The sequence below is a fragment of the Thalassophryne amazonica genome, chromosome 9 (genome assembly GCF_902500255.1).
Source record: "Thalassophryne amazonica chromosome 9, fThaAma1.1, whole genome shotgun sequence".
Taxonomy (NCBI): domain Eukaryota; kingdom Metazoa; phylum Chordata; class Actinopteri; order Batrachoidiformes; family Batrachoididae; genus Thalassophryne; species Thalassophryne amazonica.
In genome coordinates, this window is record NC_047111.1 from 42,502,385 (window position 1) to 42,523,176 (window position 20,792).

The following is a 20,792-nucleotide window of genomic DNA, read 5'->3' on the forward strand; positions in this document are numbered from 1 at the left end:
TCAGGGACCTATGCCTGATCTGCCTCTATCAAGTCTGATTGGACTCTCAGAACTGTTTGGAGAAGAGGATATACAGGAGGGATGGTCGAGACATGATTGGTCGCCACAGCCGCCATCCATCCAGCAGCTAAACCAGTTGGCAACAGAAGGAAGCCTCAAAGAATCTGCCTGCAGCAAGAGTCGGCCCGAGGACTCCACCATCACCTGAAGGACCCTTTGGACTCAGGAACACACCCCTTCTGCAGATGCCATGGAGACAGTCACATGTGCCAGTGGCAACGATACCCTCCAGGGGAGGCAGCCAAGGTCGGCCATATGCAGCAACTGCCCGAGTGCATCCTAGACCCAATTCACTGTTAGGACCTGTCCCCAGCTTTCCACCCCCAAGGCAGGAGAGATATTCCGATCAGCCCAGTGCCTCTGGAGGAGGATCAGCAGGGGTAGACCTTAGCCGAACTCACCCACCAGGACAGAGGGGAGCTTTGTACAGGCTGCTAAATGCCCAGAGTGTCCCAACCACTTGCCTGTGCGACATCAACAATACTCCCCCCACACACGAAATGCCCTCCCCCTTGTACTTCCTGTCCCCTGGACTGCACAACCTTAATCTGGTCATGGTCACCCCACTGGACATGGCAATCTTGGTTCGAGAGCTTCGTCTTCCACAAGAGTCTGTTCCAAAAACCTTGGAGCAGCTCCTGCCCCTCACAAATCACATTCCCCATGGGCTATTTGAGGAAATCATGCCACAACTGAGTCAGACAGCTGCATACCTGTTAAGGATACACCGTGACAATGCCAACATCTCTTGTGCTCAGGAGGGCCTCCATACTCAACTGTGTGGTCTTCAGTCTAGTATGGACATGCTAGCCAGCATGATGGAGCATATGGAAAGGGAACAGCTAGGGCTGGCCACCACCACCCTGAATGTGGGCAAGAATTCTCTGGGGGCCCTGTACAACCTGGCCAAGCAGCACAAGGAGCTGGAAAGATCCATCAGAGAACTGCACGACTGTCTGAAAGCCAGAATTCCTGATCCTTCCCCCACTACCCCTGAAAGGCCAACCTCCCCATATTCCCCAACTTCTCCCAAAACTTCAGATGCTGAGTTAATGCTGAGGAGCGCGGACTGATGTAATGGCACTGAACACGGACTATGATCTTGGTTCTTGAGTTTGAATTGCGGACTGGTTTCAGAAATCTGAGTGTAAATAAAAACAAAGAAGGATATATGTTAGTAACGAAGGTTGGGTAAATGTCTGTCCTTACCATCATCTGCGTAACACAGATAAAGCTAAATGCATACACATAGATATCACATTGCAAAGTTATAAAAAGGGGACCCTTACACGGCGTGTTTGTAGATTTAGTAGTAAAGATGCACCATAGGGACCCCTTTTTCTTAAAGTATAGCATGCCTCAAGAGACATGCATCGCCTAAATTTGGCGTCTGGCCAAAAAAGGCATTAGAAAACAAGCTGAAAAAGAAGAAAAACAAAGTGGAGAATGTTGAGAAATGGCCTATAATGAAAACCATTATATGATTGACTAAGGCAAATGACTTAAGGACGGACATGAAGGGAAACCATTTATTGTGTTTATCATTTAACTAGATATAGCTGCGCAACCTTAGAATAGTTTCTTGATTGGTTGACTAAATAGTGGTAACGTAGGGGTTATTTGATGCATTTATGAATGAATGAATGAATGAATGAATGAATGAATGAATGAATGAAAACTGTTTATTTCGAACATTTGATACAACAACAATTACAAGATAGATCAGTAAAGACAACAACAAAAAAGTTCCTACTGTGTACCCAACATGTCCGAAAAGGGGTAGGGTGAAGCATCAGCTTATTTATCCCTACCCCTTCTTCCCCACAACCATTAATACCCTTTGCCACATATACACATAAATTCCTACACACCTAAACTGATATCAATATATATATATATATATATACATATATATACACATACACATACATATACATACATACACATATACATATATACACATATATATACACAAACATAAATATACACCTACACATACCTACTTACATACAAAATACTATATATTTACAAGCCGAAACAAAAAACAAAAACACCCTAACCCTCATTACCCTTCCTCCTCCCTATACCCAGAAAAAACCATATTTTTGTACCGCTGTTTGAACTGGTTCATGCTTGGACATTGCTTGAGCCCCACTCCCAATCTGTTCCACATCCTCACCCCACAGACAGAAATACAGAAACCTTTTAATGTTGTTCGTGCCCACTGATGCTTTAAATTAAATTTCCCCCTCAGACTGTAATCCCCTGATCTGTTAAAAAACATATTTTTAATATTTGCTGGAAGTAAATTGTTTATTGCTTTATACACAATTTGTACTGTTTGAAAATGAACCAAGTCTGTGAATTTTAAGAATTTGGATTGTAAAAATAGTGGATTTGTATGATCTCTATAGCCAGTATTATGAATAATTCTTATAGCTCTTTTCTGCATTACTGATAGTGATTGTGTTGTACCTTTATAAGTATTACCCCATACCTCTGCACAGTACTGTAAATATGGTAAAACCAGTGAGCAGTAAAGAATGCGGAGTGAGTTGTGGTCCAGAATATGTTTCGCTTTGTTTAGAACTGAAATGCTTCTTGACAGTTTACTTTGTATATGTTTTATATGAGTCTTCCAGTTTATCTTATCATCTATTATCACCCCCAGAAACTTATTTTCATGTACCCTTTCAATATCTACCCCCTCGACTTGTAACTGAACCTGTATGTCTGTATTACAATAGCCAAATAACATGTATTTTGTTTTACTTAAGTTTAATGATAATTTGTTTCTGTCAAACCATATTTTCAATTTTCCCATTTCTATACTGATCCTCCTCAGTAACTCCTGCAAATCCCCCCCTGAACAAAAAATGCTTGTGTCATCTGCAAATAATACTAATTTTAATATTTTGGAAACATTGACAATATCATTTATATAAATTAGAAACAGTTTTGGACCCAATACTGACCCCTGTGGGACGCCACAAGCATTGTCCAAGCATGATGATGTATATTCCCCCAACTTCACAAACTGTTTTCTGTTACTTAAGTAGCTTCTCACCCAGTGCAACACCAACCCCCTAATCCCATACTGTTCAAGTTTATTGATTAATATGTCATGATTAATTGTATCAAAAGCCTTTTTAAGGTCTATAAATATTCCAACTGAATGTAATTTGTGGTCTATGGCGTTTGTAATCTCCTCAACTGATTCTATTAATGCAAGTGATGTTGAACTATGTGCTCTGAATCCATATTGACTATCAGTAAGTAATTTATGTTTATTTATGAATTTGTCTAGTCTATTATTGAATAACTTTTCTAATAATTTGGAAAATTGTGGAAGCAAAGAAACAGGTCTATAATTTGTGAAGTGGTGTCTATCCCCAGTCTTATACAGCGGCACAACCTTAGCTATTTTCATTTGATTGGGAAATTTACCGGTTTGAAATGATAAGTTACAGATGTATGTTAATGGTTCTACAATTCATTCAATGACCTGTTTTACCACCACCATATCAATTTCATTTAAATCGGTAGATGTTTTATATTTACAATTATTCACAATGTCTATAATTTCATTTCCATCCACTGCTGTGAGGAACATTGAACAGGGATTTCTTTCTATGAGATTATTATCCCAATCCTCAGGTTGGGAATCGGGAATTTTTTCTGCCAAGCTTGGTCCAATATTTACAAAAAAATTATTAAAACCGTTGACTACCTCATCCTTATTTTCCTTCTTGACATTATTATCAATTAAATACTGAGGGTAACTCTGTTTTTTATTACCATTTTTGATAATGCTATTTAATATATCCCATATTCCTTTAATATTGTTTTTGTTATTATATAATATGTTACTATAATATTCCTTCCTACATACCCGTATAATATTAGTTAATCTATTTTTGTATTTCTTATATCTATTTTCTGCCTCTTTAGTCTTTAGTTTTATGAATTCTCTATACAGTGTATTTTTCTTATTACATGCATTTCGTAACCCTTTCGTCATCCATGGTCGAGCTTGGATTTTTTGTTTTCTGTAGTCTTGTTTAATTGGACAATTTTTATCATATAATGATGTAAATATTGTAAAAAAGTTTCATATGCACTATCAACATCACTTTCACTGTATACCTTTTCCCAGTTTTGCTCCTGTAAATCCTTCTTTAGTGTGTTCATGTTTTCCTCTGTCCGCACTCGCCTGTATTTTATTTTCTCCTCTGGCTGATTCCGCCGATGGTTTCTATTATAAACGATGAAAACTGGTAGATGATCACTAATGTCATTGATTAATAATCCACTCACAGTGTTATTCTCAATATCATTGCTGAATATATTATCAATTAAGGTGGCACTATGGGATGTAATTCTGCTTGGCCTGGTGATTTTTGGATATAAACTCATACTGTACATTATACTGATAAATTCATCTGTTATTTTATGCTTATTTGGATTGAGCAGATCAATATTTAAGTCACCACAAATGAATACAGTTTTTGATTAGTTTTTGAGAACATTTTTCCCATACAGTCAGTGAATGTTTCAATACAAGATCCTGGTGCTCTATATATACAGCTGACTAATACATTTTTGCTTTTTCTTCACATATTTCAATAGTTATACATTCTAATAAGTTATCAATCACAGTTGTCATATTGTCTACTATTTTATAATCCATGTTCTTATCCACATACACAGCCACTCCTCCTCCACTCTTATTTTTCTGTTTACACAATTAAATTCATATCCATCCAGTTCAAAATCCATTCCTTATCTTCATTGATCCATGTTTCTGATATAGCAATTATGTTAAATATTTTTTTAAACTGACTTAAATATTCTTTAATGTTGTTAAAGTTTGCATATAGACTTCTGCTGTTGAAATGGATTATTGATAATTTGTTATCCGTTTTAATGATCCGATTAAACTGTTCATCTGTATAATAGCAACACTGTCATTGATATTTGAGAAGAAATTATTGTCCGGGTCTATATCGTGCTCCAAGTCCAGTACATTGTGGTCTGTGTATTTAAATGTTCTCAGTTCTACTTTTCCATGATCAGCAATCCTTTGAGTTATATCCTTCTTGTCTCCAGATGTAGATGAATAGGTAGTAGATGAATAGGTTCCTCTGGTCTGTGTCATGGTGTTGTGATGTGTTTGTGTCCTCATACCTTATTGGTCATATTTGTCCAGATCCTCGCTTTAAGAAACACTATTGTTCATATTTGTCCAGCTCCTCGATGTTCCTTATTGCCATGACTTTTGCTTGTTCTGGTGATCCGTTCAGTTTGATGAATATTTTACAGTTTGAAGTCATGTGTGCTGGATTTTTCCCTGTTTCTTCAAGAAGCGTGCTTTCCTGGCGATGTCGGCATTCCGTTTGGTGAGATGTTCATTGATGAATACGTTTGTCCCTTTCAGTTTTCTTCCTTGTTTTAACAGTGCTGTTTTGTGTTTTCTGTTGATGAATCTCATGATGACGGTTCGTTTATCACCGTCATTTTTCCGGGGCAGAGGGTGGCACGCTTCAATGTTATTTAAATCCATTTCTATACCTTTAGATAGGAGGAAATCAGCAACCTGTTTTTCCACAGAGCTGACCTCCTGTTCACTGGCTCCCCTCCGCTCTCATCTGTTACCGCCCGTGCGCTAGGACCGTGGTTTGATGTGAAGACCTGTGATGATGACGTCGTTAATTCTGGTGTACTGCTCCAATTCAGCCACTCTGTTTTCCAGCTGCACCAGATGCCGGTCTTTCTCGGCATTCTGGAGCCGTAATGCCTTCACCTCCTCCACCAGATCCATGATTGATTTCTGTTGCTGCTTCACAACAGAAATCTCCTCTGATAAAAAGTCCAGAGATTTTTTAATATCGTCACCTTCCTCCGCTGTCAGAACCTTCTTAGGCCCCATGGTCGGCTTATGAGCAGCTTGTCGATCGCCGATGTTAACAGCCTGCGTTGTTTGTCACCGGATGGATCTGCACTGCGCTTGTGCTGCGCGGCCTCGGTGTTTCCGCGCTGATGGATCCGCGGGTGGCTGCACGAGGCCTCGGGGAAGCGGCACTCGTGACGCGCGGCTCTAATGACGCAGCGCGCGGCCTCAGTGAATTCACCACGTTGGGCCTCGGACGTTGTTGCTGTCCAGTCGCTGGGCTAAGTTGCCGGTTGAGGTGGTATTCCCCACTGTCCGGGTTGGCAAACACCGGCGTGGCAGATGGCAACTACAAACACCACCTCTGAAAACTCAGGTACAAACTTTTTGCAGCTCGCTCTGACGACACGCAGCTCTGACTGACTGTCAGGAAGAAACCTCCAGCAGAACCAGGCTCAGGGAGGGGCAGTCTTCTGCTGGGACTCTAATCAAATCTTCGTTCAACGTGAAAAAAATATATATAACCAAACTTCTTCCAAAACGATGGGGCAAAAACGTTACGGCTAGTTTGTGTTGTTGGCGTAATCCTTCATTTTTGTTTAACTGTTCTAACAAAATAATATGTAGAACCAAGTATAATGGGTTGGAGCCTCTGGTTGAGTGAGACAATAGATGCCAGAAGATGATTGGTTGCACTGATGTCAATGTAAAGCCTTTACTTTGCCATGATTAAGAGGTTGCTGTAACTTGTTTTATGTGGCCATTTTAAGTGCCTTGAATTACACCAAAACTCAATGTTTGAATGTCACCTTGCGTTGATATAATCCAGCTAATTGATCACCTTGTGCCTTAGTAGGTAGGTTCACCTGCACTTAAACTTCAATATATTTACCGTGTGAAGTATCACTGATATTCATATCCGCACCAGAGTTATCAGTAAGTCGAGTGATGTGTTTTTCTTTCTTTTTATTGCAATGCACAAATGAGGATGTCTTGTCAGTAAACACCCAAGAGTATAATTGATGTAATGGGACTCTTTCGAGTCCCAGAGGAGGGACTGTAGAAGAATTTTAGTTCCTTATTGAACTATGATGAACTATCAAGTGTCCTGATCCGAACTGTATGTCCTCTGGTTGAACTAGCAGGTGTTCAACCCAAAGAAAAGGGCTCCATTATTATTACTACTATTATTCAGTCTGTCAGGGGCTTTCCAAGGCCTTTTAGGTGCTTTCCCGCAGGCCACGTGCAGGGGCCTCAGGCCAGCTGCACCTGTGGCTGAAGGTCTTTAAAAAATCAGTTGTAAATCCTTCACGTTTTAATGGGAGCGTTTGTCACGTTGAAATATGGCCTAACACCTGCTTAGGGTTCACTAGAGGACGCTTCCAATAGAAAACCATGTCTTGGGAATGAAATAAATAAAAAAGTCGAAGGAGGAGCGATGCCCGCGGGTCTCCAATAATAGATGAGCGCGGGTGTCATATTCCAGTCTCTCTAGAGGACTCAGTTTGTCTAAGCTCTGTGTCGAAGGCTTAAATAAACTTAAAAACTCTGTGCATTTTATCTTGCTTAAGGCTGAATTATTCTAAAGTGTTGTGTCCTTTTCTAGCATATCACTTGCAATTAGTTTGTGTTATCTAAAAGACGACATCCCGAGAAGACTAAAGACGAGCCACGACAAAGCACACGTGATTCAAATCAGTCAGGTTTTTGAAAAAATAAAAGGTCGGATACTTTTCTAACAGACCTCATACGTGTTCATTTATCACATTATATTGCCATTACTAGTGTTGTAATTAATCACAGCTGTTCCGTGATCTCTACAGACCACCGCTTCATGGTTCAGTATGAATGTGAACTGTGGATTAACTGCAAAGTCTGCTAAAGTGTAATCGTGAACACAGCCTGGTAAAAACAGCCTCATACTTCGCTTGCTGCACCCTCAGAGCACATCTGGATCAAAAAAACAACAACAGAAACTCTCAAAAATTAAAGGAGTTGAGGACAAAGTGCCCGTCATTTCTTCACTGTGAAGCCAAGAGCTTACTGAGCAATGAGCTGTGAAAAATAAGAAGCATCACCAACTTTTTCCAGCATCTGCTCTGCAGGACCCAAATCTGAATGAATTCAGATCAGAAGATCAGAGAGCAAGCAACAATGAATTTATCCTGAAAGGGTTATGAATAAAGTTATTGTGACTCTCTCACCAGACAATGTAGACAGCCTCGTCTCTTGTTTCAAAAACAAAAACCTTCGGTCAGCATTTCTCCACTCCTTTCTTCTTTTCTTGTAACCTTTTCATGATTTGACAAAGGTTATGTTTTATTCACCGACACAATGTTACAATTTAATACAACAATTAAAGACTATAGGGCCACCCACATTTCACTAATTGACTAAATTGATTTCCCCTGAAACCCAAGTATTATAATGTAGGTTTATTTTAGAAATGTCTTATAAAATTACAGCTCATTTTAATCAAGAGAACACATTTATCTACAGGAATTCATTAACACATACTTTTTCTTTTATAGATGCTGTCTGCAGGATTACGTGTGTGCGTGCAAGCATGAGCTTTTGAAAATACCAGAAGGTTACCTTGATGTCGTGATGCTGACATTCGTGAAATATCTTGTTAAATCACTCCATAGGTGTTATCAGGTTACAAAAACAGCATTTTCATTTTAGAAGGGGTTATTTCTTTTAATAATATATAATAATAATAATAATAATAATAATAATAATAATAATAATAAATGAGAAACATCTTACATTTACACAGAAACGCCGCAGTTTCAGAGCATTTTCGAGCCAAGTTGTATTAGTACCCAGCCACTGACGTCACTGTACCTCTACTCCTGATTGGCTGCCACCATGTGCACCCTAATGCGTTGCACAAAATCTGGGGAGCCCCCCTTGATCTATGATGTCACTGTCAGTCTAAACTGTCTCTGCTGTAAGTAGTTCAAGGCCGTCTGTTCTTTTGAAAATTTTCCCTTCAGGGGAATGTTTTATTATTTTAATGGGAATTTTGATCATATGGTCAATTCATATTATGAATCTCCTACTTAGAGGCTAATAAATAAAATTATAGAGGCGCCAGTAAAAATTCTGTTCATGCTTTAAATCTTAAAAAAGCTCATGGCCCTATACTTTTAAGCATTTTATTTTAAAATATTATGTAAAACACTGGACACCTTGTCTTCATTTGTCATTCAGACCACAAGCAAAAGCTCCTTGCTTTTCACTGCACTTTTTAGTTATTTATTTTTTAAAGGAAAGCAAAAAAGTGCTATCTTCCTTTGTGGCTTATTCTAAAATGACCCAGTCCACGGCTTTAACCCCCCGCCCCACCAAAAAAACACACAACAACATAACAGACTTCCGATCTGCAAGGCCCCTAGTCATCACAATAATGAACAGTGATAACGTACATTGTAGGTTTTCTCATATGGTGCAGGCCTACTTCTAAATTTAACGTGTGTATGAGATCACATCTGTAAACATCCTATTTGGTGATTTTATTTTATGATTATATACATTTTAGGAATTTTGGTTTAAAGGCAATCAAGACAAAATGCATGAAAACAGGACTAAAGTGAGCCACAAAGTCCCTTTCTCCAAGGACACCACTTCCCAGACAACTCTCCAGCCTCTTACAGCCATGCTTAGGTCATGACACAACATGCAATGATGACCTTATAGTCACTGCTCCAAGCAGCTGCTTCTGCAGTGGAGGCTTTGAACATGGCCCAAAAAACCCCCAAAAAAAAACAAAAAAAAAAACATTCTATTACGATACAGGAAAAGTCCCTCCAGAAGTGTGAGTTGTAAAACTTAGCCAGACGCTTAGAGTTCCCTCTCATTATTTGAGTGGATTTACTTCCGGCATGTTCCTCCACTGCGTGATAAAACTCATCATCAGATCATCTCATCTCTCATCAACCAGAGTGTCCACAAATGCGGCAACAGATGTTCAATCTCTAACAAAGGCATTCTGATAGTAAATACACTTAAAAATGACCTTATGCTCAAATTTGGCCTTTGTTATGGACAATTTCATGAGTAGCACAAAACATCCAAGAGTAAGCATCACACACGGTTCAGAAACAGTCAGACCCCTCCTACTGTTCAATCCTGTCCAGGTTTTCCATCACTGTTCTTGTGAGTGCTTAAGAGAAACTGTGACACCTCCATGAGGAACTCCTCTCCAAAAACCACAGCAACTCCAAGAAAAAGGTCTTCCACAAATTACATAATAGGTGGTAATTTGAAGTCAGTGGATGGGATCACTTTAGGGACACCTGGGGGCAAGCCATTGGTCCTGGTAGCACTTGTTCTACAACCTATGGTGATAATAATAATAATAATAATAATAATGAGGATGTGTGAGTTTCAGTTCAGGCACTCCCCTCCTCTCCCTTCCATTCTCCCCATCTCACTTACTCACTTTTACACAGCATTAACCTCATCTGTGGGATGAAGATATATTTATTGATCATGGGTATATAACTGCTATAGCTGTGTTCAGGCTGCCCTTCAGTAGGGTAACGTACTGTAGATGAACCACAGAAATGCTTTAAAGCTCACCATTTGAAGACGTGTTCAGTAGCACATTTTAAAGCACAGATTTCTGCCTAAACAGTGGGTTACTTAATGTTACCTTAATATCTAATGTATCATACACTGAACAAAAATATAAACACAACACTTTTGGTTTTGCTCCCATTTTGTATGAGATGAACTCAAAGATCTAAAACTTTTTCCACATACACAATATCACCATTTCCCTCAAATATTGTTCATAAACCAGTCTAAATCTGTGATAGTGAGTACTTCTCCTTTGCTGAGAAAATCCATCCCACCTCACAGGTGTGCCATATCAAGATGCTGATTAGACACCATGATTAGTGCACAGGTGTGCCTTAGACTGCCCACAATAAAAGGCCACTCTGAAAGGTGCAGTTTTATCACACAGCACAATGTCACAGATGTTGCAAGATTTGAGGGAGCGTACAATTGGCATGCTGACAGCAGGAATGTCAACCAGAGCTGTTGCTCGTGTATTGAATGTTCATTTCTCTACCATAAGCCGTCTCCAAAGGCGTTTCAGAGAATTTGGCAGTACATCCAACCAGCCTCACAACCGCAGACCATGTGTAACCACACCAGCCCAGGACCTCCACATCCAGCATGTTCACCTCCAAGATCGTCTGAGACCAGCCACTCGGACAGCTGCTGAAACAATCGGTTGCATAACCAAAGAATTTTCTGCACAAACTGTCAGAAAACCGTCTCAGGGAAGCTCATCTGCATACTCGTCGTCCTCATCGGGGTCTCGATCTGACTCCAGTTCATCGTCGTAACCGACTTGAGTGGGCAAATGCTCATCATTCGCTGGCGTTTGGCACGTTGGAGAGGTGTTCTCTTCATGGATGAATCCCGGTTCACACTGTCCAGGGCAGATGGCAGACAGCGTGTGTGGCGTCGTGTGGGTGAGCGTTTTCCTGATGTCAATGTTGTGGATCGAGTGGCCCATGGTGGCGGTGGGTTATGGTATGGGCAGGCGTCTGTTATGGATGAGAACACAGGTGCATTTTAGTGATGGCATTTTGAATGCACAGAGATACCGTGACGAGATCCTGAGGCCCATTGTTGTGCCATACATCCAAGAACATCACCTCATGTTGCAGCAGGATAATGGGACGGCCCCATGTTGCAAGGATCTGTACACAATTTTTTGGAAGCTGAAAATGTCCCAGTTCTTGCATGGCCGGCATACTCACCGGACATGGTCACCCATTGAGCATGTTTTGGAGATGCTCTGGACCGGCGTATACGACAGCATGTACCAGTTTCCTGCCAATATCCAGCAACTTCGCACAGCCATTGAAGAGGAGTGGACCAACATTCCACAGGCCACAATTGACAACCTGATCAACTCTATGCGAAGGAGAGGTGTTGCACTGCATGAGGCAAATGGTGGTCACACCAGATACTGACTGGTATCCCCCCCAATAAAACAAAACTGCACCTTTCAGAGTGGCCTTTTATTGTGGACAGTCTAAGGCACACCTGTGCACCAATCATGGTGTCTAATCAGCATCTTGGTATGGCACACCTGTGAGGTGGGATGGATTATCTCAGCAAAGGAGAAGTGCTCACTATCACAGATTTAGACGGGTTTGTGAACAATATTTGAGGGAAATGGTGATATTGTGTATGTGGAAAAAAGTTTTAGATCTTTGAGTTTCATCTCATACAAAATGGGAGCAAAACCAAAAGTGTTGCGTTTATATTTTTGTTGAGTGTAGCTTTGTCAGATTTTTGTTTTGAATTCAGCCTGTGAGAGACACTTCGAATCAAAGCTTCATGGTATGTTTATGCTAGAAAAACCACTGGTTAGCAGCATAGCTTAAAGCACAGATGTCTGATGATTATCTAACATTACCTTTATATCTAATGTTATCAATTCATAAGTAGGTGCTCTAGCAGAGTTAGTCCATGAAGCTTCGAAGCACACTTTGAAGATTCAAGAGTGACAACCTTTGCTTAGAATTATGTGATGTTGAGACATTCACCAAAACACACAAAATAAGACAAAGTAGGCGGGACACAGGTGTACAAAAAAAATTTTCATGGCATTACAACTAGAGAGGAGCAACGGCGGCCATGAAATGTGAACTGTGCAGTTTTCCTCCTGTGTATTTGTACCACAATTAAACAAGTAATAACTGTTCTTTTCATTCTCCCACTTTGCATTAAAAGCAATTTTACATTTATGACTAATGCTTTGCTGACTTCTCAAGTGACAATCCCCCCCCCCCCCCCTAAAAAAAAAACATTTTAGTGAGCTTTCATATTTATGCCATATTGGCATGGAACTGTAACCAAATTTTTAAAAACTGAATCACGAGGAGTGTACGAAATTCAACAAGAACATCATTAACTAGAGGGCACTCAGAAAGCACAAACCACTGCCAAGACCTAACAACACTGAGTCCTGGCAGCAGTGATGTTTCATCAAAGTACAAATAACATGAAACTCATGTGTCATCATAAAAATATGAAGAAGAAATCTTCCTACATTAACATCTGCCTCAAAATCTAATCAACTCTCTCTTGACCCGAGGCCCAACTCTTCAACATTTTCCAAGGCATTCGTTCATGGCTGAGACATCCTGTTGACAAACAGCCAAACCAGTGTCAAAAAACATTACCACCTTGGCAGAGATAATGATGGGTTCATGTACCTCTACGGTCAGCTTAGGTTTTGTATACTTTACTGTGAATGCACTTGCAGGAATGTGTGCATGTGCTTCCCACCTGTTTTTTGGCTCATGTCTGTGGGCAGGTGTGTAGGGCTCGGGCTGAAGTGCTCGTTGCTGTAGGGCAGGAGGGATGTTAGATGGTGCATCCCGTGAGACTGCTGCACCACCGATACTTTGTTGGACTGCAAACAAACAGCAACAAGGCAAAATTAACTTGGAAAATATTAACGATTGTTAATAACGGTGCATCTGAACTGCTTTGACACAATAAGTTGTTAAGACAGTTTTTTTTCCCCATGCTTTAATAAGAAAACCTAACCCACACCTTTTAAACCACACAAACCAGAGGTGGTGTGATGTGAGCTGGATGTTGGATCTTAATTGGATTTCAGTTTGGTCGCTGGATACATATTCATGCAACATATTATTGTTAAAATTATACCAAGATAGAATCTACATATGAGTGCAGCACACTGGCTCAACTGTTCGCACAGCAGCTGGACGGACAGGATCATTCCTATATAACACCCCACCACTCCTATTTTTATTTGTGGTGGGGGTTAAATATATTGTAACTGTGGTTTTAAACCAACATAAGCTGTCCTTCACTCTCACTGGCTTGAAGCTGAGCAGGAGAAGGAGAAAGCACATTTGATCAATAACCCTTTGATAAAGAAGTGAGGCTCTGTGAAAGCTTGTTTGCTTTCATGTTTATGTTTACAAATGGCTTTCAATAACTTCTGAGAAATGTAGTTACAGTTGAAACTCACATCATACTGGTTGACATATGACACGTCACAGCAATTTGTAATGTTGGCAGCATCGATCTTATTACAGTCAACAATGTTGGACTGAGTGGTGCAACTCTTTATGGAGGATGTGACAGTGAATATATGTTTGAGGTCCTTTGGGTTTATGTGCGAGGTTGGCTATACAGTCAGGTACAGTTTCACCATTCTGAGCCACAGAAGCATCTAACTTATTTAATGTTATCATGAGTGGCTTCCCTCAACAGTACACCTACTGCATAATCACTCAGTTTGTGAGAACTCTCTTCTCCAGACAGATTTACCATACAGCAAACACGTTTTGCATTTATTAGTGATTGATATAAATGAAATCCAAGACATAATCAGTGTCTTTGAAATGTTCATGTATTCTTCCCCCATCTTGACTAAAGAAAACTGGCTGTAACAGTAATGACTTGTATTAAAGTCAGCCTCTGAAAATGGATGGACCATGAACAAAAATGGCCGGAACTCTAAATTGTTAATGTGATGTTTCGGTGAAACTCCTTGAATTGAAACAGAAAATCTGCATTACACACACATCTTGAATGTTTGATTTCAACTCCACTGTAATGGTGTACAGAGATGACATAAAAAAGAAGAAAGAAATTATATCACTGTCTAGAGACTTTTTACCTGGCTAAATTCTGTTTCTTGGTTCAGGGTGATTAAGGGAGCAATGTTCATACAGAACCAGTTGGTGTTAAATGTTTTTCCTTGAAAAAAATATGTAATTTTAATTTCACCTTTATTGAACCAGGTTAGTCCCATGCAAATTCCACAAAGAAAGGCCACAGGTAGGAATCGAACCCATGACCTTCTTGCTGTGAGGCAACAGTGTTACCCGCTAATCCACCGTGCAGCCATATGTATATGTCGCAATAGAAAACCACACTATAATATTTTCTTTGTACAACAATTTTTGCATTAATGTCAGATATGTCTAGCAGCATTTTCAAAAATCTAATACATTTAAAACACTTGTGCCATGCTTTAATATTTTAGATATAGGTTATCATTTTCACACACAGATAGACGTGTGTGTGTGCGCACGTGTGTTCATTTGCATCTGGTTAACTATGTGTGTGAAGTGTGTAGCATCAGCACTACAGAGCGTCAGATCTGGTGCTACTTGCTGGACCTCCTGCTGACTTACAAAGTGAATACCTTATCACTTAAAGGCAGAGCTCTCTCTCTCTCTCACACACACACACACACACACACACACACACACACACACACACACACACACACACACACACACACACACACACACACACACACACACACACGCTTTTCCTATCCAGCAACATCTTCAACTTTCACTGTTCATAAACACACACTGGTCCTCATGTATGCTGCACGACTTGCACTGGAGCCAAGATCAAACTCCTTAACTGCTTTTAATGTTGAGACATAAAAAAACCCAAACTGCACCAGTGCACGGAAGACCTGTTGGGGTGGGGGCTTAAACAAAAGTGGTGCTGGTATTTTGTTAAGGTGAAGTGCATTCATAATGGCATGCACCAAAAAAGAAAAGAAGAAGAAAAGAAACCCAACACTGGGATGGAGACGCTGTTTAACTAAGTACGAGGGCTGTCAATAAAGTATAGGTCCTTTCTATTTTTTTCAAAAACTATATGGATTTCATTCATATGTTTTTACGTCAGACATGCTTGAACCCTCGTGTGCATGCGTGAGCTTTTCCACGCCTGTCGGTGACGTCATTCACCTGTGAGCACTCCTTGTGGGAGGAGTCATCCAGCCCCTCGTCGGAATTCCTTTGTCTGAGAAGTTGCTGAGAGACTGGCGCTTTGTTTGATCAAAATTTTTTCTAAACCTGTGAGGCACATCGAAGTGGACACGGTTCAAAAATTAAGCTGGTTTTCGGTGAAAATTTTAATGGCTGATGAGCGATTTTGAGGTGATACTGTCGCTTTAAGGACTTCCCACGGAGCGGGACGTCGCGCAGCGCTCCCAGGCGCCGTCGTCAGCCTGTTTCAAGCTGAAAACCTCCACATTTCACGCTCTATTGATCCAGGACGTCGTGAGAGAACAGAAGTTTCAGAAGAAGTCGGTTTCAGCATTTTATCCGGATATTGCACTGTTAAAGGAGATTTTTTTAATGAAAGACGTGCGGACGGGTCCGCGCGTAGGGACGCAACCTGATGGATTTGTGCTTGCATGAGCCAACCTTGAACCTTCGTGCGCATGCGTGATTTTTTTTCACGCCTGTCGGTTGCGTCATTTGCTTGTAAGCAGCCTTTGTGTGAGGATGGGTGTAGTCTCGTCGTTTTTTCTTTGCAAGGAAATGGCGGAACGACTGGAGCATTTAGCCACAAACTGGGCAATAGCCAGGTGGAAACCATTCAGATTATTCAGATGGCTTTCGGTGACGATCCTCTGGGCATCACACAGATTAAGGAGCAGTACAACCGGTTTTAAAGACGTCCACACGCGCTCCGATCGGCATCAACATGCTGAAACGACCGGATCATTTCCAAATGAACGCTGTGGTGATGTGGGACCGTCGTGTGATTATCCGAGAAACTGCGGAAGAGGTGGACATCAGCACTTTTTTCGGCACATTCCACTGAGAAAGAAGATTTTTCCATGAAAAGAGTGGCGGCCAAAATTCATCGGCACAAAGCTGATGGCGCAGCAACAGCGCCTCCGTGATGAAGCCTCACAGGACATGTTGTAACATGCCCTGCCATGTCCAGCCTGTCCACAATTTCTCGGATAGTCACACGACTGAAAAGCCACCGAAAGCCGTCTGAATCTTCCGAATGGTTGACGAGCTGAGCATGTTACAACATGTCCTGTGAGACTTCAAGATTGAGACTGAGGTTCAAGGTTGGCTCATGCAAGCACACGTGATTCAAATCCATCAGGTTTTTGAAAAAAATAAAAAGGTCGGATACTTTTCTAACAGACCTCATATATCTCAAAAGTAAATGGTATACAGCCAGTGAAAATGTTCCGCAGCTGCAAAATGTGCCAAAAATGTGATTTTTAAAGAATTATATATATTTAAAAAATTACACACAATATTCAGCAGATGTTTACATTACAGCAGCACACTTACAGTTAAACAAGAAACACATTCAGCAACCGTAACACACTGTGCACGTGCGCTCACGCACACGCACGCACGCACGCACACACACACACACACACACACACACACACACACACACACACACACACACACACATCTGTGAAAGAGGCTTCAAAAGTAGCTGTGGCTCCATTTCACATGCTGAGGTCGATGTAGCCATTTTACTGTAACATTATAGCCGCAAAATCGTCCATTTATGTTTCCTCTCTTCCTCGGGGTAATTAGCTGGCCTTGAAGTGGCTTTTTCTACGCCTTCTTTTTTCTCTTTTCTTTCTTACACACTCAGGGTGGCTGACAGAGTTCGTTTAACCCATAATTATCGAGTGATCTGTATTTTTTTTCCCCCTTTTAAAAGAACCCCCACCTCACCCCAGCATGCACATACAAACATACACAATTAAACAGACAAGTGTGTACATGCATATGTAGGACACACACATTGTTGAAAGATTAACTGACACTTACATACGTAACAGTTTTTCTGCAAAAATTAAACCTAAACACTGGTGTATTTTTAGGCATATGAGGAGTAGACGTAACAAAAGTTAAATGAAAGGTTTCTTTGATCAGTCTCATAAAATGATACACCCACTGTGATTTGCGCATATATATATATATATATATATATATATATATCAGTGGTACTAAATCTTTGTAAAGTGTCCTCAAGGCAGCCTGATCCCGTCAGATCTCAAAAAGCTAAGCAGTGTGGGCCTGGTTAGTACTTGCATGGGAGACCTCTTTGGAACACCAGCGGCTGTGTGTGTTTTCCAGGTAAAACTGGAGTTGCGTCAGGAAGGGCATCCGGCGTAAAACCTGTGCCAAATACCAATGCGGATCTGGCTGTATCTGCTGTGGCGACCCCAAACAATAACGGGAGCAGCCGAATGGAAAACAACAACAAAGTGTCCTCAAGGGTGGAAGCAACAAAAATTAGTTGATAAAAATAGAGTGACAAAACCTAAAAAAACTAGTTACTTCCACCAGACATGAAAAAACAAAAACCCCACTTACTGACTAACAAGGTCAAATCGCAGGCTCTCAGCTTGTAAGCCTGTCATTTTTGTGACGTTTTGTCATGTTGAGGACCAATCAAGTGAACGAAGGAAGAAAATTCAACCTAAGAAATCTTCAATTTCACAGAAATGTCATTGTCCATTGACTGGCATGAACTGTCAGCAATTTTTTCCAAGGATGGTGAAGGCGGAGGTCGAGCATTCAGCGTTCAAGGGCAGAATTAACAAAAATTGTTTGATGTAATGTTTTGTCAGTTGGTTATTGGAAAAATTTTCACTCCATTTTCAATTCACACGCATTTTCATCACCTTCATTCAGGTTGATAATCTTTGTAAGAAAAAAAAAAAATCATTAATGTTTTTTTTTTTTGTTGTTTTTTTGGCTGTGCCAAATTAACACAAAGGCTCTTGATCGACATCTCTATCGACAGATGGGATATCTATTGCTCGGAAGCAAAAACTATGCCTTCGTTATTTTCCATTTTCCAGTGACTGCTTCATAAAAATGCCCATATTCTTCCATCTTAAAAAGTTAAAGGTTATCCTGCTTACATGAAAGTAAGCCGTCGCATGCAGGCAGCTCAGGTAATGAATAATCTTACCTGTGTTGATTACATCAAAGATTTAATTACTTCAAAGATGCAACAAATTTAAAAATTCCAATTAGATAAACACCTTTTTAAGTACGTCAGGAAATATTAAACGCAGCCCTCATTCTCTGTTGTCTAATTTCACTTGAAAGCCCTTTGATTTACAAGCATATTGTTGCTGCCTTTTATCTGCAGTGTTTGAACAAAAATCTGCTGCTGAATATAAGAGTAAATGGGATCTGAATATAAGAGTAAATGGGATCTCAGACATCACTTGTTTGTAATGACAGACCTCCACCTTAACCCTGACACACGTGAACACGAGTGCATTTTACACACAAGTGTGTGCAAAGAAACGCAGGAACAAATTTGTGTGCGCACTCAGGTACGTGTGCACACAGCCCCCTCATTTTGCACACCTTAAGCTGATGAAACACCTTTAATGTATTCTTTTTCTCAGATGACACACTAAGTAGATCCGTCTCTTTTCGTATTTGAAGCGGAAATTAAAGCATGCTTCCTTTTGTTCTCATTGTTCAGAGTGCTTTTGAGTCTGTCTTTAATCTCAAATTTCACGGAGCAGGGGCATTAACAACACTCAGCCTCTCTCGTACTTTGAGAATCTCCATGACACAGCCTGGAAGGAAAAAACAAAAATAAACAAACTGGGGGGGGGGGGGGGGGGGGGGGGGGGGGGGGACTGGTGGAGGATTCATTGTTAAGCCCAGGTTACACATAGACGGTTTTGTCAGCGGGTAGTAAGTAGACCGAAGTTCGCGGTAGTTCCGGGTGTTTTCGCGGTGGAAAGGGGCGGAGCATTTCGCCGGCATTTTGAGCGCCGTACTAGCCGCAAATACGTGGATAAAACGCTGCTAAATCCGCCGAATAAAGCGGCGTTTTGACGCCATAGCATCCGGCACACGTCAGGCAACGGGGGTTAATATCCAGTTCTATCCTTTACAATCGCAGGTTAAGACACGCGTGAGAACGGCGGTGTTCTGCTGCCGCCGATAATGCCCTGTGTACTGCTGGATTTATCCAGGCAAATCCTGCGTTACTCCAGGAACTTTTGCATATAGGCACCGCCCCCAGAGTATAATAGGCTGAAGCAGCTGTCACTGCAGGGGGAGGGAGCTCATCCTCAGCCTTTTCTTTTCCTCTCCTTTTCCCCTCCTCAACGTGTTGCTCGTCTCCACCACAGGCCTCTCCTCTGCTTCTGAACCAGACCTCTTGGTAAGTCCTTGGCGCTGCCAATTTTCTTTTAGGAGGCATACTGGAGCTTCTCTGCAAAAATATCTGTAGCTGGCCGCGAGTGAGAGGCCTGCATGCAGCGCGCTAGCGTTTTTATACTGACCGCCACCTATCGGCCGTTTGGAACGCCGTTAACCGGGAGGTGGCGTTTTGAACGACGTACTGTCCGCTAGCGCCGCCGTTTTGTCTTCCTCTGTCGCCAGTTAAAACGCCTTTGAGGACGCCGATGTGGGCTCTATCGCCGTTTTACACGCCGGTGGTTAGGGATACAACGCTGGCCACCAATTACGGTGGTGTAAACTGCGGCACTACAGGAAGGGGCAGAATGAAACGGCGATTAAAAAGTATCAAACGCCGTTGTTCGCGTTGTCTCCGTCGTCACGCAAATTCTCCGGGAGCGCTCCCGGAATTATTCGACATGTTGAATAATTTTTTCAACGATTCCCGGTAAAGCCGGAACTAAGCCACGCCCCCTAGTGCCGGCGTTAACAACGGCGTGTGATCCTTAAGACGGCCAAAAACTCTTCCGGGACGCTTCCAGGAGCTCTTACCGTCTATGTGCAAACGGGGCTTTATCTCCGCAGTTCTTTCAAGGCACTGCAATGAAGCTATCTGCAGAAAACTGCTTTCTGCGAAAGACTGGGTCCAACAAATATAAACGGCACTTGATTAACTATACACCACATCCTATTGTAGCCAAGCAGTAAGCTTTGATAGTCTCAGATGAAGCCCGCCTGGAAAAAGAAACAGTTGCACTTCCAAAACTGGCCGCTTGAGACTGGCTCCAAAAGTGAGAAGGTTCCCATTC

The 20,792-nt window shown here is 41.3% G+C and overlaps 1 protein-coding gene across 9 annotated transcripts in view; it reads right to left on the minus strand.

Moving 5' to 3' along the window:
* tcf7 (transcription factor 7) overlaps window positions 1–20,792 on the minus strand; it is a 201,046-nt gene that overhangs the window by 66,341 nt on the left and 113,913 nt on the right. For all 9 annotated transcript variants that reach the window (XM_034177966.1, XM_034177969.1, XM_034177968.1 and 6 more), the window contains exon 4: window positions 13,274–13,400. In XM_034177966.1, the coding sequence (XP_034033857.1) occupies window positions 13,274–13,400 (127 nt within the window). The remainder of the gene's footprint in view (window positions 1–13,273; window positions 13,401–20,792) is intronic.